We start from the raw sequence: 23,461 nt of genomic DNA, 5'->3' as shown, positions 1-23,461 counted from the left end.
TCAACAAGAAAGTGCTATGTCCACAGATGTCATATGGTACTTAGGAAATGAGCAGTGATCAGGTTTGATCCGAGCAAATAGCAGGTAGGTCCCATTCATTCGGCCAAATGTAAAGGCAACCCCATTTGAGGGGATAAATCATAAAAATAAAATGTATTCTATCCAGTTTGGTTTAGAGTCAGGGAACAATTCTTAAAAGTAGTTTCATCTGCTCTGCATGATCACCTGCACTCTTATTTTTTGTAAATAGAATAACAAGCAGTGGAATGACAAAGCTTAAAAAAAAAAATAAAGAGTGGGAAGGAGAGTTAGTTGAGCAGGTCACTGTACATGTAAAAAATTAAATGAACTATTTCTACATTATAATATAATTTGTATTGGTGCACAGGGACTTGTTCATCCTGTATAATGGTTTGTACAGCATATACATCTATTTGTAAATATCCTAACAAGAGTCTAACTTAGTACAAATTATGGGTCATTGTACTTTCCATTATCAGCTTCTTAAAAGCTTCTATTATCCTGGCAAAAAGACTATCTTCACGAGGAACTTTTCGCACTAGTTTCTTGTAAACAGTCTTAGGTGAAGGAGGAGGACACTCTTCATAGTCCATCTTGTACTCCTCAGCATCCTTTATCTCTTGATCAAGTGAATCCAAAAATGCTGAAAATTTGAATCACTGTATTAGTAACAGGTTTATTTCATTTGAGGTTAAAAGTTTTGTAAAGTACTAGTAGCTAGTCTGTGCTTAAAAATGTACAATTGTACAGTAAATAATTTGTGTTTAGATGCCATAATTTATTAGAAACAGTTTAATCCTTCTAACCTGAACCTGGTAAATTCAGAATACCTTATTTTATTTGGATAAGGCAAGTACTGAGCCTGTACCCTGAAGGAAGGGTGAGGATATTGCAGTTAAGATAAAGACCTGAACTGCAAGAACACACTTCTGGCAAAAAAGTAAGTAAATGATGGTGTGAAATAGCCTCTGTGTTAAAAAATCTAGGGATTGGTAGGTACCCTATCAATGGTTTTTGCATTATTGTACAGTATTCAAACCATGTACAAATGCACTGAGTGATATTAATTTATGATGTGAAAAAATGTTGGCCAACTGCAGACAATGCTTGCTGATGGTCCCATTGGATTAGAGATTTCCATGAAAACATGTACCTCACTATGCTTAAATACAATAAATGGATTGTATAAAAAAAAGCTGTAATAAAGTTGGTAGAATTACCGACAATATGTAAAGTAACAGGACACAAGTGCAACTAATGTGACATTTTATTGTGGCAACTTTTCACTCTCCAGGAGCTTTATCAAGTAATGGCTTGATAAAGCTCCTGGAGAGCAAAACGTTGCCACAATAAAATGTCACATTAGTTGCACTTGTGTCCTTTTACTTTACATAAAAAAAAGCTAGAAGCAGCAATACAGTACTGTGCCTATTGTCAGCAGGCTGCCAAGACTCTTGCCAATCATAGCAGATATATTACTAAAAATAACATTCCCATGCTTTGAGGCTGAATTTTATAATAAATTAACAGTTTCTATGAAATCTTCTATCTTGCATTATATATTTATTTTCTAACACACCAGTTATCTCTGACTGTCTCTAAACAGCTGGAGAGGACATAATGTGTCCATTGATATGTAGTCTAGGTTTCACTTCAGCACTGTATCCAAAAGAACTGGATCTGTGCTCCCCTTCCTTGGATCAAACCTGAATGCCTCCCCTTTCCAACCCCCTCCCCCAGGTGCTGTATGACCCATATGGTTTTATCATCACCCCAAACGAAATATTAATACTTTATAGTTTTCTTTATTTGGGGGTCACCCTGGCTCTTTGGGAGATGGCTATGTTAAAAAAACTAGCTGATTTATTATTATTATTAAAGTCAGCAAGATTATGAATATTATTATTTTATGAAGAATGCAAATTAAATAATCTATAACCATTTACCAATAGACTTGGGAGCTGGTGCAGCAGAGAGGGCAGACTGTGCAGTGGCCACCTGTCCATACATCACCAGCAGATGAACGAGATCATCTATAAGTGCTGGGAAGGCCTTGCCAATACCCACCAGAGATGGCAGTGAGGCTTCCATTATTAAAAGTCTCTCCTCTTCACCCAAAACTGTTAATAAAAAAAGAATGTTATTTAAAAAAAAATGTTATAGTTTAACTTCATTCTTTCCCGAAAACTATAAAACAGTAATTAAGCATCAATATTTTAAGACAGAATCCACTAGTATGTCATGCATATTACCGAATTCCTGAAAAATTTAAGGAATTCATTTTAACACAATATGGTTCATTTACAGGCTGAAAAGCTGTACGAGGAATACAAAATCTTTTATTTTTGAGCCCACAGACACATGCCTCCAAAAATATATTTCATAATAATGAACTCCATCAAGTGAATTTTGTAAGGGCATGGATGATGCCAAACCCTCTGACTGTTCCTGAAGCATCTGTAACCAACAAGCCCAAGCAGGATAAAACACTAGTGTGCAATTTCAGAGCAGCTGTTCAATTTGTCATAACTCTGCAATTCAATAGATTTTATCTTCTAAAATATAAAGCATTTTTCAAATGTATAAGTGACGACCGACTTGTTGAAAAAAAAAAAAAAAAAAAAAATTAAGAAAAGTTGTTGCCACAGAGGGTTAGGAAGCAGCAGGTCTTAGCCAAGGTGTATGCAGACGTACTTTATTTTTTTTAACACTGGCTGTCTCCCATTGAGGTAGGGTGACCCGAAAAAGAAGAAATACTTTTGCCATCACTCATTCCATCACTGTTTTGCCAAAAGCACATCAATACTACAGCTCAGATGCTCCTCAAAACTGCAAATATCCCCACACCTCCTGAGCACACACACTGTACCTCCCACCTCCAGTATCCAAGTCTAGCGCACCAATTTTCCTGAATCCCTTTATAAATGTTACTTTGCTCACACACCAACAGCACTTCAAGTCATATTAACAACTTGCCTCCACTCCTATCTAACATACTCACACATGCCTGCTGGATGTCCAAGCCCCTTCCATACAAAAACCACCTTTATCCCCTCCCTCCAACCTTTCCTTGACATACTGTACTATTATATTTGACATCATGTACTTTTCTTGTATTTTTTATTAATTCAATGATACATATTTGTTTTAAGATTGCTGCAACTGTGGCATTTTAAGAACTGGTAAGGCTTTTTTTAATTATCAAATAAAAGATTTTTTTGAAAAGGGAAATTTAGACGATATTTTAGTTCATCCTGGACCATTACATATCAAGTCATAACTTTGTGATTTTATAACTGGCCAAAGAAAGACAGAAATATCATCTAAAGTTTCCTCTCCAAAGAGTTGGAGGAAACAGTTCACAAATAACTAACTCTAAATAGTCAGTTATCTGTGAATTATTCCAGCCATGGTATTGTGACTTTTGTTCCTCTTGCTGTCAACTAAATACTTTTCTCACCCACCTGAAAGAAGTGTAGCCAGTGTATTGATTGCGAGTCTTGATATACTGAGTGTAGATGGCATGGCATTCTGAAGAGCCAAATGAGAGGTGAGCTCTACAGCAAACAGTTGCTTATCCAGGTCAGGAAGTTGAAGAAGTTCAGGGATCCAATTTAGACCAATAGCAATATGCATAGAAGGGACTCCACGAACAACCAGTCCAATTAGCTCTCCTGGGTAACCCTAAGCAAAAAAATAATTAAACATTATAACCAGACAACTTGAAGTTCAAAATAAATGTTTGTATAGTATTAGTGCCTAGGTAGTAGGTTGGTAGACAGCAACCACCCAAAGAGGTACCACCGTCCTGCCAAGTGAGTATGAAATGGAAACCCGTAATTGTTTTACAAGATGGTACAATTGTTGATGTCTTTCTTTTTCTTTTCATAAACATGCAGGATAGCAGGTATATCTTGCTAGTTTTACTTACACTTAGGTCACTCTACACATGCATGTACAGGTATATATATACATACATACCCATCTGGGTTTTCTTCTCTTTTCTTAATAGTTGTTGTTCTTTATTTCCTCTTATCTCCATGGAAAAGTGGGAAAGAATTCTTCCTCCGTAAGCCATGTGTGTCGTAAGAAGCAACAAACATGCTGGGAGCAAGGGACTAGTAACCCCTTGTCTTGTATACATTACTAAAGTTAAAAAGAGAAGCTTTCGTTTTTCTTTTTGGGCCACCCTGACTCAGTGTGATATGGCTGGTTTGCTAAAAGAAGAATTATAATATCCACTAAAGATACTGTACAGTAGGCCTTAGACAAAGATGTGTGATGTCACCATGGTTGTTTAATATATTTATAGATGGGGTTGTAAGAGAAGTAAATGCGAGGATCTTGGCAAGAGGCGTGGAGTTAAAAGATAAAGAATCACACATAAAGTGTGAGTTGTCACAGTTGCTCTTTGCTGATGACACTGTGCTCTTGGAAGATTCTGAAGAGAAGTTGCAGAGATTGGTGGATGAATTTGGTAGGGTGTGCAAAAGAAGAAAATTAAAAGTGAATACAGGAAAGAGTAAGGTTATGAGGATAACAAAAAGATTAGGTGATGAAAGATTGGATATCAGATTGGGGGGAGAGAGTATGGAGTAGGTGAATGTATTCAGATATTTGGGAGTGGACGTGTCAGCGGATAGGTCTATGAAAGATGAGGTGAATCATAGAATTGATGAGGGGAAAAGGGTGAGTGGTGCACTTAGGAGTCTGTGGAGACAAAGAACTTTGTCCTTGGAGGCAAAGAGGGGAATGTATGAGAGTATAGTTTTACCAACGCTCTTATATGGGTGTGAAGCATGGGTGATGAATGTTGCAGCGAGGAGAAGGCTGGAGGCAGTGGAGATGTCATGTCTGAGGGCAATGTGTGGTGTGAATATAATGCAGAGAATTCGTAGTTTGGAAGTTAGGAGGAGGTGCAGGATTACCAAAACTGTTGTCCAGAGGGCTGAGGAAGGGTTGTTGAGGTGGTTCGGACATGTAGAGAGACTGGAGCGAAACAGAGTGACTTCAAGAGTGCATCAGTCTGTAGTGGAAGGAAGGCGGGGTAGGGGTCGGCCTAGGAAAGGTTGGAGGGAGGGGGTAAAGGAGGTTTTGTGTGCGAGGGGCTTGGACTTCCAGCAGGCATGAGTGAGCGTGCTTGATAGGAGTGAATGGAGACAAATGGTTTTTAATACTTGACGTGCTGTTGGAGTGTGAGCAAAGTAACATTTATGAAGGGGTTCAGGGAAACCGGCAGGCCGGACTCGAGTCCTGGAGATGGGAAGTACAGTGCCTGCACTCTGAAGGAGGGGTGTTAATGTTGCAGTTTAAAAACTGTAGTGTAAAGCACCCTTCTGGCAAGACAGTGATGGAGTGAATGATGGTGAAAGTTTTTCTTTTTCGGGCCACCCTGCCTTGGTGGGAATCGGCCAGTGTGATAATAAAAAAAATAATAAAAAAATATAGAGACAGGCATACCTATTAACAATAAACTGTGTCAACCAACCTGAAAATGGACCAACTTTGCCAATGTAGTATCCTTGAGGAATGCTTGATGGATATATGAACACACAATACTGCGTATCTCCTGAAGAATCAATGCTCCAGCACCAGCCTGAATTAATAGCAAAACATTAGGCAACACCACAGTTAAGATTACCTGGCATTTATATACTGTGTATACCTCTAGCTATCTCTGAATATCTCTCATGTTTTGTTTCATATTAACAGTAAATTAGTTCTACAGTACTAAATACGATTTCTTGACATATCAGAAGCAAACCTTAGAGCTTCTAAGAATTAAAGAGAAATGCATTCACATCCTCTGCCTTATTTTTAAATATTGTTAAATCAGACAATTCTGAATTAGTTATTATTTTTTATTTATACAGAAGTTACTGTGGAGGCTCAATCCTCCATTCAGTAATCAAAAGACCAATTGCTACTCTCTCAGCCAGGCTTCCCTTCAGCCAAATCCTGAGCAGAGCCATACAAGTTATAATAACTGCCATTAGGGAGCACAAAGCTACAATATTGGCAATTAGCAAATATTTGCATTGACCCAAATAGGATGACTAAGAAGGTATATAAATCTGGGAAAGGAAGGAAGGGTAGGCATGATCTCAAGAAGGGTGGAAGTAGAGGGTAAAGGTCTTTAGTGCTAGAGGCTTGAACCTCTAGCATGCTTGTGTGAGTGTGCTTGATAGGAATGAAGACAAAAATCACTTGTCACTGGACTTAAGTCTAAGTCTATTACTACAACCACTGGAAAAAATATTACTTACAGAAAGACTGCCCACCTTTTCATAATCTTTCATTAAACAGGCCTCAAGCAGGATCTGCACAGCAGCACTTTCCTGAGTAAGAACAAGTGCACCTCGCAACTTTTCCCGTTCTTCTTCCAAGGCTTGTGGTGAGGTGTTGCTACTACCTGCAATGAGACTGTGGGGAGCACTCACTACAGGTGTGTTTTGCATCTGCTGAGACAAGAAAGTACGGGAAGACAGCAGATACACTTGTAACATGTAATTTACCAGCTGTAGGAGAGGTGCACACCTGCAAATAATACAGATATATTAAGTATGTTTTTCTAATTTTTGATTAGTTGAGTTGCAACAGTTGCTTGTATTTAATAGTCAACATTATAAGTGATAACACATTTCAAAAGCAGTAACAGCATTTATGAGATTTAGTAATATTTGAGACACCATAACACAATATTATTTGTGTTTTGCTTTCTTACATACCTAAATACTCTATCATCACATCTAAGCACATACAAAGGGTCCAGTATAATATCATCTTCTGTAAGTATTTTTCTTGACCTGCCTTGAGTGTCTTCTGGCAGAAGTCCTTCTACAGTCATTGCCCAAAGACGACGAGGAAACAGGGAATTGAGCCGCATCCATATTTGTCTATATGTATCTAAAATACAAACATAATAACTGTAAAAATTACAGGTATTCTTATATAGCTGGACTTGTGTAACGGAAATGGGGAGTACAATGCCTGCACTTTAAAGGAGGGGTTTGGGATATTGGCAGTTTGGAGGGATGTATAATACATCTTTATATATGCATCTAAACTGCTGTATCTGGGCACCTCTGCAAAAACAGTGACTATGTATGAGTGAGGTAAAAGTGTTGAATGATGATGAAAGTATTTTCATTTCGGGGATTTTCTTTCTTTTAGGGTCACCCTGCCTAGGTGGGAGATGGCCGACTTGTTGAGAAAAAAAAAAATTATATTGCATAAATTAAGAAGACTTAAAGACAAGTTAAATAAAACTGAAGTTACAGTAATACAATGCATAAATAAATGCAGACAATATAGAAAGCTGTCTCCCAATAATGGTTTCTTTTGGCCATATTTACACTGCAGCACAACATAATGGCCTGGCACTCTTTCATGTAATCCACATTGCCCTTTAAATTAAAAATGCTTTCTTCTTATTTACATTACATCACTTCTCCTATTTGTGAAATCTTGTTGACATAACCATAATTTTTCTATTTATTTTTACTTTCAGTAAAAACATGTGCAACATTTTGTAAAACCAACTGCATATCAATATACACGTAAGCATTAGTCATTTCCTACCAAGACAGGGTAACCTAAAGAAGAAAAAACACTCACTTTAATTCTTTAGATGTCTCTCCAGAAATACATGGCTATTACAATTTAATAACCCTCCAAACTACAACATCTCCACTCATTCTTCAAAGTACAGGAACTATACCACTCACTTCCAGAACTCAAACCTAACTGGTTTTCCTGAATCCCTTCATAGATATTATCTTGCTCACAATCCAACAGCATACCAGTTAATAGGTGTGCCCTGTGTTTTCTTCAAATTGGCTTATTCAGCATCAATTTCAATCTAGGCCTTTTGTTACACACAGAGTAAGAATACACTTTTCAACCTAACACCTCTTCATGACTTACCTAATACTTTACGTGGCACTCCTGGTTGTAATAAGCACTTGATGGACGAAGTAATAGGAGCAGCTAACTGCCAGAGTTGATGAGGTGGCATCCTCATCAAGCAATCTAGCAAAACCAGGAGTCGGCCAGGTTTATCTGCTGCATCTTCCATAGCTGCGGGAATATTGTATTTGTTATACCAAATAAAAAATTAAATTTCTCAACAGAGTAGATAGTTGGCTAGATAATTTTGTTTTAGTAGTCATCATTTAAATGATATATTAAGTCAGTCACTATGATTGAGGGCAGTACCCCAGCCTCCAACAAGTCCTACTCACTATCTTGTCCCTAAGGCAGGTTTTGATACTGTTGAAGGGCTCCTCATGCAATGAACTAGAGCTGCCCTCCCCTTCCTTGGTTAGGGTAGCTCCAATTCATTGCATGAAGAGCCCTTCATCTACCATTGCCTACCATTCCTTAAGCACTATATAGTCCTTCTGGTATTAGAACTTCCCCATGAATAACAGTAATAATAATAACTATACTATCTCATTAGAGAAACTACAATAAGAATTTGTCTTAAGATTTATACACTGAAGTAGCAAATTTTGCATTATCAAGTGCAATTATAAGTTGAAGTGTGGGGATGAGCTTTATTAGCAGTAAAAACATTAAAAGAAAATTCCCAGCCAAAGCAGCTAACAAGTGGCTACACCTCCTAATAACAAAAGTGTGCATATACATGAGTATCAAGTGCACAAGTGATGAAAGTTAGAAATAACTTTACTGAAGTATTCTCCATGTAATGTCTTGAAATACTTTACAAAAAATCTCAATAATGGGCAATTAAAGAAACATTGTCAAACTGTAGGACTTAGAGGGATGCTTAACAATCTAATGTTAACAAACCTTTGGTAACAGAGTGAGGATCCAGAGGGACTTTGGGGGGTAGAATACCAAGACTGGAATTAGCTGAGGGACTTTGGTAAAGCCAGTCTTCTACCAAACACAGCTGTGGATAATGACTCACCAACAATTTCACGAGCGGGGAAAACAGACCTGTCAAAAACTTTTACTTTATAAGACATCACAATTCACATGCCCCTCCAAACAATATTTACAAGTAGAAAATTAACAGCATTTGTAACAGAAAATTTGCAAAGAACAAAATGATCTCCCATAAACATGTATGTTGTTCGCTCCAGTATCTACTTGATTTTGTTGCATATTGAGTGTAAGGTTGCAGCTACTATGAAGAGGAGTAATACATGGCTAGGGAAAGGTATGACAGCTCAAGACTCAGATATAAGTTACAGTTATAAATACTAAAACTCAGCACCCTTGAGACTGAGAAAGAATTAGCCTTTAAGATTTCCCAATTTTGAAAGAAATATAAGAAGGTATAATAATAATTATGTATAGAACATGTATTTTTTGTGTTTATGACCTTATCTTTAATTCTAATTCCAAATGAAGCTATTGTACATAAGAATGATTGCAGGGGAAAAAAATCTGGTCTGAGGGGGAGCTTACAAAACATCTCTGCTGAAATGTTTGGTGTTGATGATGGAACAGTCACAAGATCTTAAAAGCTTGACAATTACTAGACTTAGATGCTTTGAACATATTTTCTAACTTAACACTATCACATACTACCCTTCAGCTTTTCTTTGATTAACTTGTCTTAAATCTTTAAACACTGATATAATTTACTGTTGATATCAAACTTCTTTCCTTACAACCTGCTTTCCTAAAAAGCACTTGAAAATAGTGTAACAATAATATATAATTATTAAATTTATAAAAGTAAAAAAATATACAGTCGACCCTCAACTAACGGAGGCATTAAGTAACGGCAATTTCGCCTAATGGCGCTTTTTGCCGTAGAAAAAATGCCTTAACCAACGGCGAAAAACTTAGCCAACGACATTCGTCAGGAACATGTCCCCAGCCACTCCAAGACTCAGTGTGCCATTGTTTACAAGCTGTCGGTTTCCACATGTGCCTCCCATACATTTTGGATTATTCCATTGTTTCTAGTGCTTGTATCTGCTAAATAAGCCACCTTGGGCCCCATTATTATTATAATCAAAAAGAAGCGCTAAGCCACAAGGACTATACAGACCTTGGGCCCCAAAAAAAGCTTCTAGAGCCAGCCCTTTGGTAAAGGATATGGGAAACATGATAGAATTCAAGAAAAAGTTTGTAGAAAAATACGAAAGTGGTGGTGGTAGAGGTTAGTAGTGATGGTGGAAGAGGTTGGTAGTGATGGTGGTAGAGGGTGGTACTGGTTGTGATGGCAGTAGAGGATGGTACTGGTTGTGATGGCAGTAGAGGGTGGTAGTGATGGTGGTAGAGGGTGGTAGTGATGGTGGTACTGGTTGTGATGGTGGCAGAGGGTGGTACTGGTTGTGATGGTGGTAGAGGGTGGTAGTGATGGTGGTAGAGGGTGGTAGTGATGGTGGTAGAGGGTGGTAGTGATGGTGGTAGAGGGTGGTAGTGATGGTGGTAGAGGGTGGTAGTGATGGTGGTAGAGGGTGGTAGTGATGGTGGTAGAGGGTGGTAGTGATGGTGGTACTGGTTGTGATGGTGGCAGAGGGTGGTACTGGTTGTGATGGTGGTAGAGGGTGGTACTGGTTGTGATGGTGGTAGAGGGAGGTAGTGATGGTGGGAGAGGGTGGTAGTGATGGTGGTAGAGAGTGGTACTGGTTGTGATGGTGGTAGAGGGTAGTCCATTGATTCTCAAGCTGGTCCTAGTGGCATTAAAAAACCAAGAAGGGAGGTAACCCCACCAAAGGACTTGGTACCTGAAGTCTTTATGGAAGGGGATTCTCCTTCCAAGCAACAGACAATCCTGAATTTCCCCTGCTGCTGGCACATCACTCATCAACAACTCCACAATAAAGGTAAGTGGCATTTAATTATTGTTTATTTTGCATGTCCCATTCCTTTCCATATAAGGAAATGTATATTTCATGTAAATTTTTTTTTTTTTCAGACTTTGGGGTGTCAGGCACGGATTAATTCTATTTCCATTATTTCTTGTGGGGAAAATTAACTCGACCAACAGCAATTTTGACCAATGGCAAGCCCTCTGGAACGGATTAATGCCATTGGTTCAGGGTCCACTGTATAGTACAATAGTAAAAAGACATACAAATCTAGCAAATGTATTTTTTTTTTTTCAACAAGTCGGCCATCTCCCACCGAGGCAGGGTGACCCAAAAAAAAGAAGGAATTTATGATGAGTATAGGAGAAAAAATTTTTTAGGAAAATTTTTATGTAAAAGATAAGGTAATAGAGGATTTTTCCAACACACCTGCATATAGTCTTTGCTCCCTTTGTGCATGTGAAAGCAAATATCTGATGGGCAACTGAGCAAACAAGTGAGGAGAATAGGAGTGTACACGTCGGCTGTTTGCCAGCAGTTGGTGTGTGTTATTAAGACGCATGTCTTCATATAACAGTAAATAGTAGAGCAGCAGCAGCTGAGAGGTCATCACTGAAGCAACAGGCACACTACAACAAATGAGAGTTATTATTTATCATAACTAGTATACAGTAGATTTTAATTTAATGAGAGACATGTTAATGTAATCTCACTGAAGACAGTTATAAGTTGAAACCTCAAAAATGACATATCTAAAATGTTAAACTAGTTAATGGTCAAAGTCAGACCGAAACATCGTCATAAGTTTCTTTCTCCTATGTACGGATTATTTGTATAGCATTGTATACAGTTAGACACTAATCTGAAGGAGGAGGAAGTTGTGTCTGCAACAGTTATTACAGTTTGAAAATAATTAATGATAAAGATGACAGGACACCATGAATACAACTCTATTCCTGTAACCACAAACAGGTAATCATAAACAGGCATTACTTCATATCAGATGAAGACGAGTGAGATGATATAATGGATGGTGAGGGCATGATGTGTCCAGAAGAGTGACTGAATGTGGACAAGGGTCTCTCCAGCAACACTGATTTTCTCGTTGATAAGCTTCTAAAGGGCGCTGCTGATCGTGACGCAACGATTGAAGAAATCTGCCAAATCAAGAACAATAAATCAATAATATGTACTGCATAATAAAAGCTCTTATCATTAACACTTAAAAACACACAAAAAACAATTTTGTTTTAGTAGTCATCATTTAAATAATACATTAAGTCATCACCTAGGTAGTAGGTTGGTAGACAGCAACTGCCTAGGGAAGTCCTGCCAAGTGAGTATGAAATGGAAACCTGTAATTGTTTTACATGATGGTAGGATTGCTAGTGCCTTTTTTCTGTCTCACACACATGCAAGGTTTCAGGTACGTCTTGATACATCTACTTACACTTAGGTCACACTACACATGCATGTACAAGCATATATATACTCACCCCTCTGGGTTTTCATCAATTTTCTTACTAGTTCTTGTTCTTGTTTATTTCCACTTTATCTCCATGGAGAACTGGAACAGAATTCTTCCTCCATAAGCCATGTGTCATAAGAAGCAACTAAAATGCCTGAGGCAAGGGGCTAGTAACCCCTTCTCCTGTATACATTACTAAAGTTAAAAAGAGAAATGTCTGTTTTTCTTTTTGGGCCACGCTGCCTCGGTGGCATGCAGCTGGTTTGTTCAAAGACAGAAGAGCAAACTACACACAGCACTGAATAAAGAACATTACAAGCACAGCTCTACTATCATAAGTGCATACGGAATAAAGATAATTATATGAATAGCTAAACAAGTAAAAAGCTATAGCACTAATTTACCTCTGTAGTTTTCTCTGTAAATATGGACTGGGAGAAAACTGCCATTATTTCTTCTTCTGAAATTGGCTCATTGAAGGTATCAGACAATCCACCTTTACTGGCTGGCAAGATAATAGAGTTGACATAAACCTCAATCAGCTGAGGCATAACTGGGTGCAGTGGAGTTGATGATGCACAGATCTGGCTGTCAATACAAATTACAAATAAATCATTCAAACATTACTCAATTGATAATGCCTTATAATACATAAGTCATTGTCCCATACTGAATTAATCCTTAGCCATTTTGTAGCCTGTGCTGTAGTACTACTGGTCTGAATTCTGGGTCTGTGCCGTAGTTCTACGCCAAAATTCTAGCGGATCCAAATTTAGCGTCAGAAGGCACATAGGCCTACATCTAAAAGAATGTTTCTGTGTGGTCAGTGTGAACAATAAACAAAAAATCTGGGCACCTATACTGCATTATGGGAATGTCATCTCAATACCCAATGGTCACCATATCTCGTAGTAGCAAAAACCTCACTCCCTGGCGAATTAGGAATCATCTCTTCCCAAATGACAGTTCTAACAGTGATGAAGATGGAAGTGAAGATAAATTCTATGGTTTTAAATAGTTAGTGATTGAAAGCAATGCTCAGGATGATGGAAATAGGGCCGAAAACTCTGACAATCCTCAACCATCCACCTCTGGGGCTGGTCCATCGGGTTCATATTCAATTTTACAACATCATAAGTGTAAGCTTATATTTTCTCATGGCCATGGCTCAGATGTGAGGAATGGTGATCACAGTGATGTTGATTTTGAGTAGCAACAGCAAGGAAGAATATTCACCGGTGAAGCGTCACTTGATACGACACCACATGCAGAAAGAGATGATGAAGTCTATTATCCAAGATGGATAATAGATCACATGTGGCAGTAGGTGGTGGTGGCGGCAGCAGCGGTGGTGCCATGTGGGATGCAGCATCAGCAGCAAGCCCAGGCTGGGAGCCACAAGTATTTTTTTTTAAATTCTTAAGACCCTGAGAGCAATTTTCAGATCAGGGGTCTGGACCCTAAGAGTTAATAGTTCCAACTTATTACAGAATTAAAAATCATACATAATGAAGAAATACCAAAGAAGAAACAGCAAGATGAAGATAAGGTATCTATTAAATACATAATTTTGAAGGGAACAAAAGAAAATATAAGTTTGCAAATCAAATTCTGTGATACACAGATTCAAATTCATTATTTACTGGCTCAATCAGTTTCATTACATTTGGACAAATGTTTAGAATTCCTTAGTTCATTTATCATCATTAATTTCTGGCACATTATGGCCTAATATTAAGTGTTCTGCTATATCTTGCACATAGCACAAATGATATCCTACAATGAACAATCACAGAAGCGCATTCACAAAGTTACGTTTTCCGTCTCTAATCCTGAACACAGAATTGAAAATAAAAACTGTCTAAGAACTCTGTACTTCATCGTACTTATATATCCAATCCTTAATTGGAACTTTATGCTTGGTGAACATCCGACTCTTCAGCTGATGATAAACACAATGAACTGGAAGAAATCCCGGTATATTAGCATTGAGACCAGAGGTGACCGGAACTTTGACAGCATGAGCAGTGACAACCTGCAAGAAAATAAACATCTTCAAAGTTAACAAGTCAAAATATAAAATGGCAAAATACAAAATTAGAGAAATAAGATAAAATATTATATATCCTTTACCAGAAGGATATTTCCTTTCTTTTGACATGATTATCGTATGTTGTATTTCATTATGTTGTAGTATATTTGTTTGTTTAGCATTGGTAGGAAAATTGAAAACTGAAATTTTGCAATTCAAAATTCAGAACTTTCTCTATTATTAAAAAATCTAAATGAAGGAAAAACTCAAGTTGAAGTATTTTTAAGATTAAATAATAATAATAATAAAATATTTATTTTCCAAGAAAAACTAGCATTACAAAGATGGGTTTACAAAACAGTATTTATATTTTACATAAAAAAGCCCATAGTAATGAAAAGAATTTTGAGGAGATTTGCATCAGGAGTAACAGTAATATAAAACAAAAAATATATTGCACATATGTATATACAACTTTTTTAACACACCTGCCATCCTATCTGAATATCTGGTGTTATAAAAATAATGAAAGAAGTCTATAATTCTCAATGGGGAAGTGGAACAGAATTCGTCCTCCGTAAGCCATGTGTGTTGTAAGGGGCGACTAAAGAGCCAAGAGCAAGGGGCTAGTAACCCCTTCTGTATAAATTACAAAATTTAAAAAGAGAAACTTTTGTTTTTCTTTTTAAGTCACCCTGCCTCAGTGGGATATGGCTGGTTTGTTGAAAAAAAAAGTCTATAATGAAGAAGATAATTACCTGCTCTGTAAAGACATCATGGGTGAATATATACTTGATACGCGAGAGATTATTGGCACGAGTGATGACCTTCATCCCCAGTGCAGCACTGACCAACTCAATAATTGCACTAAGCTGCTGAACATGGAAGTGGATTGCCATCAACAAAAGCATTGCACCAAAGGATGATGATACACCACTGGCTCTGAAAATAAATGAAAAAATAGCTTTCCCTTCACATCTGTACAACCATGAAGCATATACTCATTCACTATGCAGAGCACTTACTAAAGAGAATCAAAATATTTATTTTAATATTAAGTATGTACAGCCGTTAATCAAATCTGAATTGTTTCCACAATATATAAGACAACTCTTCGTATTTTACACAATATGATGATAATCTATTTTATTTTATTTTATTATCACACTGGCCGATTCCCACCAAGGCAGGGTGGCCCGAAAAAGAAAAACTTTCACCATCATTCACTCCATCACTGTCTTGCCAGAAGGGTGCTTTACACTACAGTTTTTAAACTGCAACATTAACACCCCTCCTTCAGAGTGCAGGCACTGTACTTCCCATCTCCAGGACTCAAGTCCGGCCTGCCGGTTTCCCTGAACCCCTTCATAAATGTTACTTTGCTCACACTCCAACAGCACGTCAAGTATTAAAAACCATTTGTCTCCATTCACTCCTATCAAACACGCTCACACATGCCTGCTGGAAGTCCAAGCCCCTCGCACACAAAACCTCCTTTACCCCCTCCCTCCAACCTTTCCTAGGCCGACCCCTACCCCGCCTTCCTTCCACTACAGACTGATACACTCTTGAAGTTATTCTGTTTCGCTCCATTCTCTCCACATGTCCGAACCACCTCAACAACCCTTCCTCAGCCCTCTGGACAACAGTTTTGGTAATCCCGCACCTCCTCCTAACTTCCAAACTACGAATTCTCTGCATTATATTCACACCACACATTGCTCTCAGACATGACATCTCCACTGCCTCCAGCCTTCTCCTCGCTGCAGCATTCATCACCCATGCTTCACACCCATATAAGAGCGTTGGTAAAACTATACTCTCATACATTCCCCTCTTTGCCTCCAAGGACAAAGTTCTTTGTCTCCACAGACTCCTAAGTGCACCACTCACCCTTTTCCCCTCATCAATTCTATGATTCACCTCATCTTTCATAGACCCATCCGCTGATAATCTAAAAGTAAGAAAATAGTATAATATATATGTATAATTTGAGGCAACTAAATTGCCAGGAGCAAGGGGCTAGTAGCCTCTTCTCCTGTATATATTACTAAATTTAAAAAAGATAAATTTTCATTTTTCTTTGTGGGATATGGCCTCAGTGGGATATGGCCGGTTTGATCATAGAAAAAAGGTCGACCACTGTTGGATAATATTTAAAAGTTATTTATCAATTTCAGCCACATTTTTATGAATATTCAGTTTAATACTGAAATTCTTTAGGAGATCTAGCAAGATGGTGATAGTGTGAATGATGATGAAAGTTTTTTTTTTTTTTGGGTCACCCTGCCTTGGTGGAAGATGGCCAGCATGTTAAAATAAAAAAAAAAAAATCCATCATATAAATGATCATGAGAATAGTGATGAAAACGCTACAGCAACTACCTCATAGAAATCATAACACGATTATAAGCAATTTACAGGACAGATGGGGTTTGAACCCATGATGAGTCAGCCCTAAAACTGGCAAGGGAAAAGTATTAATCACTGTACCATGCCGGTGAATCTTATTAGGCTGACATGGATGAATCTTATTAGACTGCCATGTGTGAATCTTATTAGGCTGGCATGGTACAGTGGTTAGTGCATAGGCCTGCCACTTTTGTCATGGGTTCAAACCACACCTATACTGCCAGTTGAAAAGTCTGCAGAAAGATGACAATATTTTATCTCAGAGCCATTATGTGAACAAGCTGAACACTATTGGAAAGTGTTCCCATTGTGAGAAGGTGGAAGTTTAAGCTATGTAGATCATTCCTTGTGTTGTATGCATATTATGCTTCCATGAAGAAAAGTTATACAGTGGACCCCCGCCTAAAGATCAGCTCCCAACTCGACCAATTATGTAAGTGTATTTCTGTAAGTGCTTTTGTAGGTGTATTTTTGGGGGTCTGAAACAGACTAATTTAATTCACAATATTCCTTATGGGAACAAATTCGGTCTATAATGGCACCCAAACAGACTTCTGGACTGAAATAATATCGTTAGGCGGGGGTCCACTGTATAAAGTTTAAAAATTTTATCGTAATTTTTTTCAAGAAGTCATCTTTTATTATACAAAGGGAGTCTATGGGTAAACTAAGCTATGGAATGCATTTTCATTAATTAAATGGCCAATATTTTTATTGTAATATGTTTACAAAACTGTATAAAATATGAACTTTTATATAACACTTACCCAGCAAAATATGCCTCCTCTTTAACTAACCACTTGATCCATTCTGAAGCTTTGCGTTCATTTTCTTGGGAAGATATGAGTGAAGGACAAGCAATGAGCATGCAGAGCCCAGTGCTTACAAACCTGACTCCAGCAGCTGATGGAGGTGGGTGACAAGTCACAAGCTGTAGCAACAAGCCAATTTCCTTATCTTCACTAAATCTGAAATAAAAACATATTTCAATTAAAAGTGCTGTACTGCATTATATTTTAGGAGTTGCCCTGATGTAAAATATATTGGCAGATGGCAGATCTGTGGGTACAAAAAAGGGTGCATACTAGTACGTTGAACACAGTACCAGCACCTGCATACTAGTACACAGGACACAGTTAAAGAGAAAAGGGAAAAAAATCATGGATTAGGATCCCATGATGGAACACAATATTAGTCACCCAGATAATCACAGAATTATTAGATCCTCTCCAGTAAATGTCTGATGAGCTGAATAGAGAATCAACAACTTCCTATCATGATGTTTTTTTCAAAAGGTTGAAAAATAGATCATATAGGTAGTAGGTTGGTAGACAGCAACCACCCAGGGAAGTACTACCGTCCTGCCAGATGACTGTGAAACAAAAACCTGTAACTGTTTTGCATGATGGTAGGATTGCTGGTGTCCTTTTTTCTGTCTCATGAACATGCAAGATTTCAGGTACGTCTTGCTACTTCTACTTAAACTTAGGTCACACTACACATACATGTACAAGCACATATATACACACCCCTCTGGGTTTTCTTCTATTTTCTTTCTAGTTCTTATTCTTGTTTATTTCCTCTTATCTCCATGGGGAAGTGGAACAGAATTCTTCCTCCGTAAGCCATGCGTGTTGTAAGAGGCGACTAAAATGCCGGGAGCAAGGGGCTAGTAACCTCTTCTCCTGTATATATTACTAAATTTAAAAGGAGAAACTTTCGTTTTTCCTTTTGGGCCACCCCGCCTCGGTGGGATACGGCCGGTGTGTTGAAAGAAAGAAAGAAGAAAAATAGATCATGTCTATTATCAACAATCCCCAACCATCAACATCATAATGTCTTATTGTGCATAATTTATCAATTAAACTTTATCATAGTTATGTATGTAAATGAAAAACGACTTATATATAGGGTTCACTACTATCTTCTGTTTTCGGGCATCTGCAGTAGGTCTTGGAATGTATCACCTATGGATATGGGGGGACTACTGTACTCTTAAATATTCTATACGTTAAAATTCTTACTTAAGATTAGCTAAGCTCTTGAGTGCACAATAGAGTCTGAGCAGAGCTGTGGCATGGATCACTTGAGAGTCTGGTAAGGTGTCATTGCTGTTGAAGAGTAGGAGATTTCTCAGCCGCTCGCTGAGGTCTGTGCGTAGAGCCACTAAGGCTGAGGCCTGCTGCTCGTATTTCCTCTGTGGAATAAAAGGTAAACTAAAACCAATATCATGAGGAATTATTTACTGTATTAACATAATAAATCATTATCACTCTGACTCTACAATCTCTACAATCACCCTAGTGATTATTTCTCTAGCAATTTTGCAAATAAAAAATTAACAAGAAACAGATTAATTACATCAGGATAATTGTTATTATACTATATACTAAGACGGTTGGAGGCAGTGGAGATGTCCTGTTTAAGGGCAATGTGTGGTGTAAATATTATGCAGAAAATTCGGAGTGTGGAAATTAGGAAAAGGTGTGGAGTTAATAAAAGTATTAGTCAGAGGGCAGAAGAGGGGTTATTGAGGTGGTTTGGTCATTTAGAGAGAATGGATCAAAGTAGAATGACATGGAAAGCATATAAATCTATAGGGGAAGGAAGGAGGGGTAGGGGTCGTCCTCAAAAGGGTTGGAGAGAGGGGGTAAAGGAGGTTTTGTGGGCAAGGGGCTTGGACTTCCAGCAAGCGTGCATGAGCGTGTTAGATAGGAGTGAATGGAGACGAATGGTACTTGGGACCTGACGATCTGTTGGAGTGTGAGCAGGGTAATATTTAGTGAAGGGATTCAGGGAAACCGGTTATTTTCATATAGTCGGACTTGAGTCCTGGAAATGGGAAGTACAATGCCTGCACTTTAAAGGAGGGGTTTGGGATATTGGCAGTTTGGAGGGATATGTTGTGTATCTTTATATGTGTATGCTTCTAAACTGTTGTATTCTGAGCACCTCTGCAAAAACAGTGATAATGTGCGAGTGTGGTGAAAGTGTTGAATGATGATGAAAGTATTTTCTTTTTGGGGATTTTCTTTCTTTTTTTTGGGTCACCCTGCCTCGGTGGGAGACGGCCGACTTGTTGAAAAAAAAAAAAAAAACTAAGACAAGAGAAAAGAGCAAGGTGTAGAGAACAACAATAAGTTTGAACAATGACTGACTGGATATCCAAATGGAGGGAGGGAGTATGGAGGAACTGAATGTACCTAGATATTTGGTGGTGGACATGTTGGCAGAGAACCAGAGAATAGATGGGGGGAAAAAAAGGGATATGGTTTCTTGAGGCATCTGTAGAAAGAAAGAAGGAAATTTTTCTAGATGAAGATAGTCAACATGAAGGAGCAGAGTGATGCATATCCACCATGGACTGGAGCTGTTGTTTAAATGAGTTCACCATTTGCTTCATGGGAAAAATGCGGACAAGATTCAGAAAGCTATTAGGGCATCTACATCACTTTCAGCTGAGAATACAGTCAGTTTACAAAATTCACTGATAGAAAAGATAGTAAGCATATTTGCCAGGCCTTAGCCTTAGTAACTTCTCAAAAGCAGGGGAGAAGGGGGTGCACCCAAAATAGGTTATCAGTCAGTTAACAGTAACTTAGGGTATAGGTCTATAGGCCTAGTTTATAAGAATAAATACTTTAATACCACTGTTAAATAGTGCCAAAGACTATGTTAAATTTATTATGATAATATGACTACATTTCCTACATTTTCCGTTCTTCCTAGAGGCTATGACCCTGCAAATCACTGGGTACAACATCGAGCAAGAAAACACTTTCCATCAGTTTTCTTCATTAATGAAAAAACTATTAACTCGGTCACATTTGGAAGGAAACAAAGACTGTTGGTAGAGCTATTGCTCTGAAACTCAAACAGGTAATTACTGATTCCTCATCAATCACAGAGCTATTTCACGCAAGAGTAGTTAGTTTTAAGAGGATAATGAACTCTTCATACCATCAGGGACAGCCTACAGCAATCTGCTACAGCATTCTTCAGTAACAAATTCAAGAAGTACATAGAACAAGGCAGAGCTGGACTATTTTGGAGAAAAAGTCTACCAGGACATATATATCTGGTGACTTCAGTGTGTAAACCAGAAGCCCCATAAAAACAATCTGTCCCATATCCTAGGTGCTCCAAACAATTTATATAATTTACATCTGTACTACAATACAGTACTACAAATGAGACAGCCAAAACAAAAGGCAATATCTAAAACCCTTACCCTCTGGCCACTCTTGACGAACTGTGCAAACCAGGTGCGCTGCTGATGGTTGTGTGATAGAAGCAACCCTGTCACATAACTGACAACATCTCCTCCTTCTCCTTTGTAAACACCACTTCCTACACTCACATTACTTCCTGCAACACCTGATCCAGATTTACCAGCATCTAGTGTTAGGTAAACTGCTAGACCTGGCATCCTACATTGCTCAACCTGAAAAAAATACCCTTCATTTAAAATAAATTATTAATTAATTAATGAATAAAATGGAATACAGGTTAAAACCATAATATACATTAATTGATAACAAGTGACAGAAAATACTGTGTCCTCTACTATTTCTGTGATATACAGTATTGTACATAGCAGCAAAGATGTTAAACAGCAATATTTTTTATTTTATTAACACATCGGCTGTTTCCTACCAAGGCAGGTTGACCCAAAAAAGAAGAAACACTTTCATCATCATTCACTCCATCACTGTCTTGACAGAAGTGCGCCTACACTACAGCTGAAAAACTGAAACATATCAACACCCCTCCTTCAGACTGCAGGCACTGTACTTACCACCTCCAGGACTCAAGTCCAGCTTGCCGGTTTCCCTGAATCCCTTCATAAATGTTACTTTGCTCACACTCCAACAGCACATCAAGTCATAAAAACCATTTGTCTCCACTCGCTCCTATCTAACATGATCACATACACTTGCTGGAAGTTCAAGCCCCTCACACACTAAACCTTTACCCTGTCCCTCCAACCCTTCCTAGGCTGACCCCTACCCTGCTTTACTTCCACTACAGATTTATAAGCTCTCCAAGTTATTCTATTTCATTTCATCTTCTTCAATGGTCCAAACCACTTCAACAACCTGTCCTCAGCAGTCTGGATAATACTTTTAGTAACCCCATACCTCCTCCTAATTTCCAAACTACTAATTCTCTGCATTATATTCACACCACACATTGCCCTCAGACATGACATCTCCACTGCCTCCAGCCTTCTCCTTGTTGCAACAGTCACCACTCATGCTTGACACCCACCTGAATATATATTTTTTTTACCATAGCTGCCATCTCTCAAGGCAAAGTGACCCCAAAAATTAAATTCATTACTATTTGTTCAAATTTTTTATATTTTAAGAACTGAGAAATTAATACAATAAACTCTCAATTTAAGAGACTAATAGGGAAAAGCAGGTGACCAGTAATGGTGAGTGTGGCATAGAAAGATAAGTGTCTGGTCATCATTGTAACAATAATGGATAATTCTGCATCAAAAGATTTTATTGCTCCTGAATCACTTAACCTAATGGATTTTGTCCTGTACTTCTGAAGTCGGTTAAATCGAGAGTTTTCGGTGAAACTATACAAAGCCACATTTTAATACTTACACAGAGAGCCCTGACATTGAGAGCTTGGCTGGGATTCATCTGGCAAAGTTTTCGTACAGCTTGTAGACGTAATAAACCACCAGGTGAATCTTCATCCTGCTTATCTCCAGTCATAACCAATCCTGTTACAACTGAAACATATATAATTATTTAAATTTTTTGTAAGTAGTTTGGTACCTCAATTTTTTTTTTTTTTTTTTTTTTTTTATTATCACACCGGCCGATTCCCACTAAGGCAGGGTGGCCCGAAAAAAGAAAAACTTTCACCATCATTCACTCCATCACTGTCTTGCCAGAAGGGTGCTTTACACTACAGTTTTTAAACTGCAACATTAACACCCCTCCTTCAGAGTGCAGGCACTGTACTTCCCATCTCCAGGACTCAAGTCCAGCCTGCCGGTTTCCCTGAATCCCTTCATAAATGTTACTTTGCTCACACTCCAACAGCACGTCAAGTATTAAAAACCATTTGTCTCCATTCACTCCTATCAAACACGCTCACGCATGCCTGCTGGAAGTCCAAGCCCCTCGCACACAAAACCTCCTTTACCCCCTCCCTCCAACCCTTCCTAGGCCGACCCCTACCCCGCCTTCCTTCCACTACAGACCGATACACTCTTGAAGTCATTCTGTTTCGCTCCATTCTCTCTACATGTCCGAACCACCTCAACAACCCTTCCTCAGCCCTCTGGACAACAGTTTTGGTAATCCCGCACCTCCTCCTAACTTCCAAACTACGAATTCTCTGCATTATATTCACACCACACATTGCCCTCAGACATGACATCTCCACTGCCTCCAGCCTTCTCCTCGCTGCAACATTCATCACCCACGCTTCACACCCATACAAGAGCGCTGGTAAAACTATACTCTCATACATTCCCCTCTTTGCCTCCAAGGACAAAGTTCTTTGTCTCCACAGACTCCTAAGTGCACCACTCACTCTTTTTCCCTCATCAATTCTATGATTCACCTCATCTTTCATAGACCCATCCGCTGACACGTCCACTCCCAAATATCTGAATACGTTCACCTCCTCCATACTCTCTCCCTCCAATCTGATATTCAATCTTTCATCACCTAATCTTTTTGTTATCCTCATAACCTTACT

General features: G+C 38.4%; 1 protein-coding gene across 4 annotated transcripts in view; it reads right to left on the bottom strand.

The window, feature by feature from the left end:
• Positions 1–320: 320 nt before the first annotated feature.
• IntS2 (integrator complex subunit 2) overlaps positions 321–23,461 on the bottom strand; it is a 34,214-nt gene continuing 11,073 nt past the window's right edge. Inside the window, exons 4-20 of one of the 4 annotated variants that reach the window (XM_053787842.2) lie at positions 22,351–22,481; positions 20,961–21,173; positions 18,754–18,926; positions 17,497–17,697; positions 15,076–15,259; positions 13,522–13,673; positions 12,690–12,873; positions 11,811–11,974; positions 11,247–11,446; positions 8,836–8,985; positions 7,948–8,100; positions 6,750–6,927; positions 6,288–6,558; positions 5,510–5,617; positions 3,486–3,705; positions 1,968–2,141; positions 321–664 (exon numbers count right to left, since the gene is read on the bottom strand). In XM_053787842.2, the coding sequence (XP_053643817.1) occupies positions 462–664; positions 1,968–2,141; positions 3,486–3,705; positions 5,510–5,617; positions 6,288–6,558; positions 6,750–6,927; positions 7,948–8,100; positions 8,836–8,985; positions 11,247–11,446; positions 11,811–11,974; positions 12,690–12,873; positions 13,522–13,673; positions 15,076–15,259; positions 17,497–17,697; positions 18,754–18,926; positions 20,961–21,173; positions 22,351–22,481 (3,059 nt within the window). In that variant the 3' untranslated portion in view covers positions 321–461. Of the gene's footprint in view, positions 665–1,967; positions 2,142–3,485; positions 3,706–5,509; positions 5,618–6,287; positions 6,559–6,749; positions 6,928–7,947; positions 8,101–8,835; positions 8,986–11,246; positions 11,447–11,810; positions 11,975–12,689; positions 12,874–13,521; positions 13,674–14,171; positions 14,321–15,075; positions 15,260–17,496; positions 17,698–18,753; positions 18,927–20,960; positions 21,174–22,350; positions 22,482–23,461 lie in introns of all 4 variants that reach the window. The other 3 variants (XM_053787844.2, XM_053787843.2, XM_053787845.2) reach the window with 3 other exon arrangements.

The sequence above is a fragment of the Cherax quadricarinatus genome, chromosome 47 (assembly GCF_038502225.1).
Source record: "Cherax quadricarinatus isolate ZL_2023a chromosome 47, ASM3850222v1, whole genome shotgun sequence".
In the NCBI taxonomy this organism is placed as follows: domain Eukaryota; kingdom Metazoa; phylum Arthropoda; class Malacostraca; order Decapoda; family Parastacidae; genus Cherax; species Cherax quadricarinatus.
The sequence above is the reverse complement of the archived record's forward strand: the minus strand, read 5'-3'. Positions and strand labels throughout refer to the sequence as shown.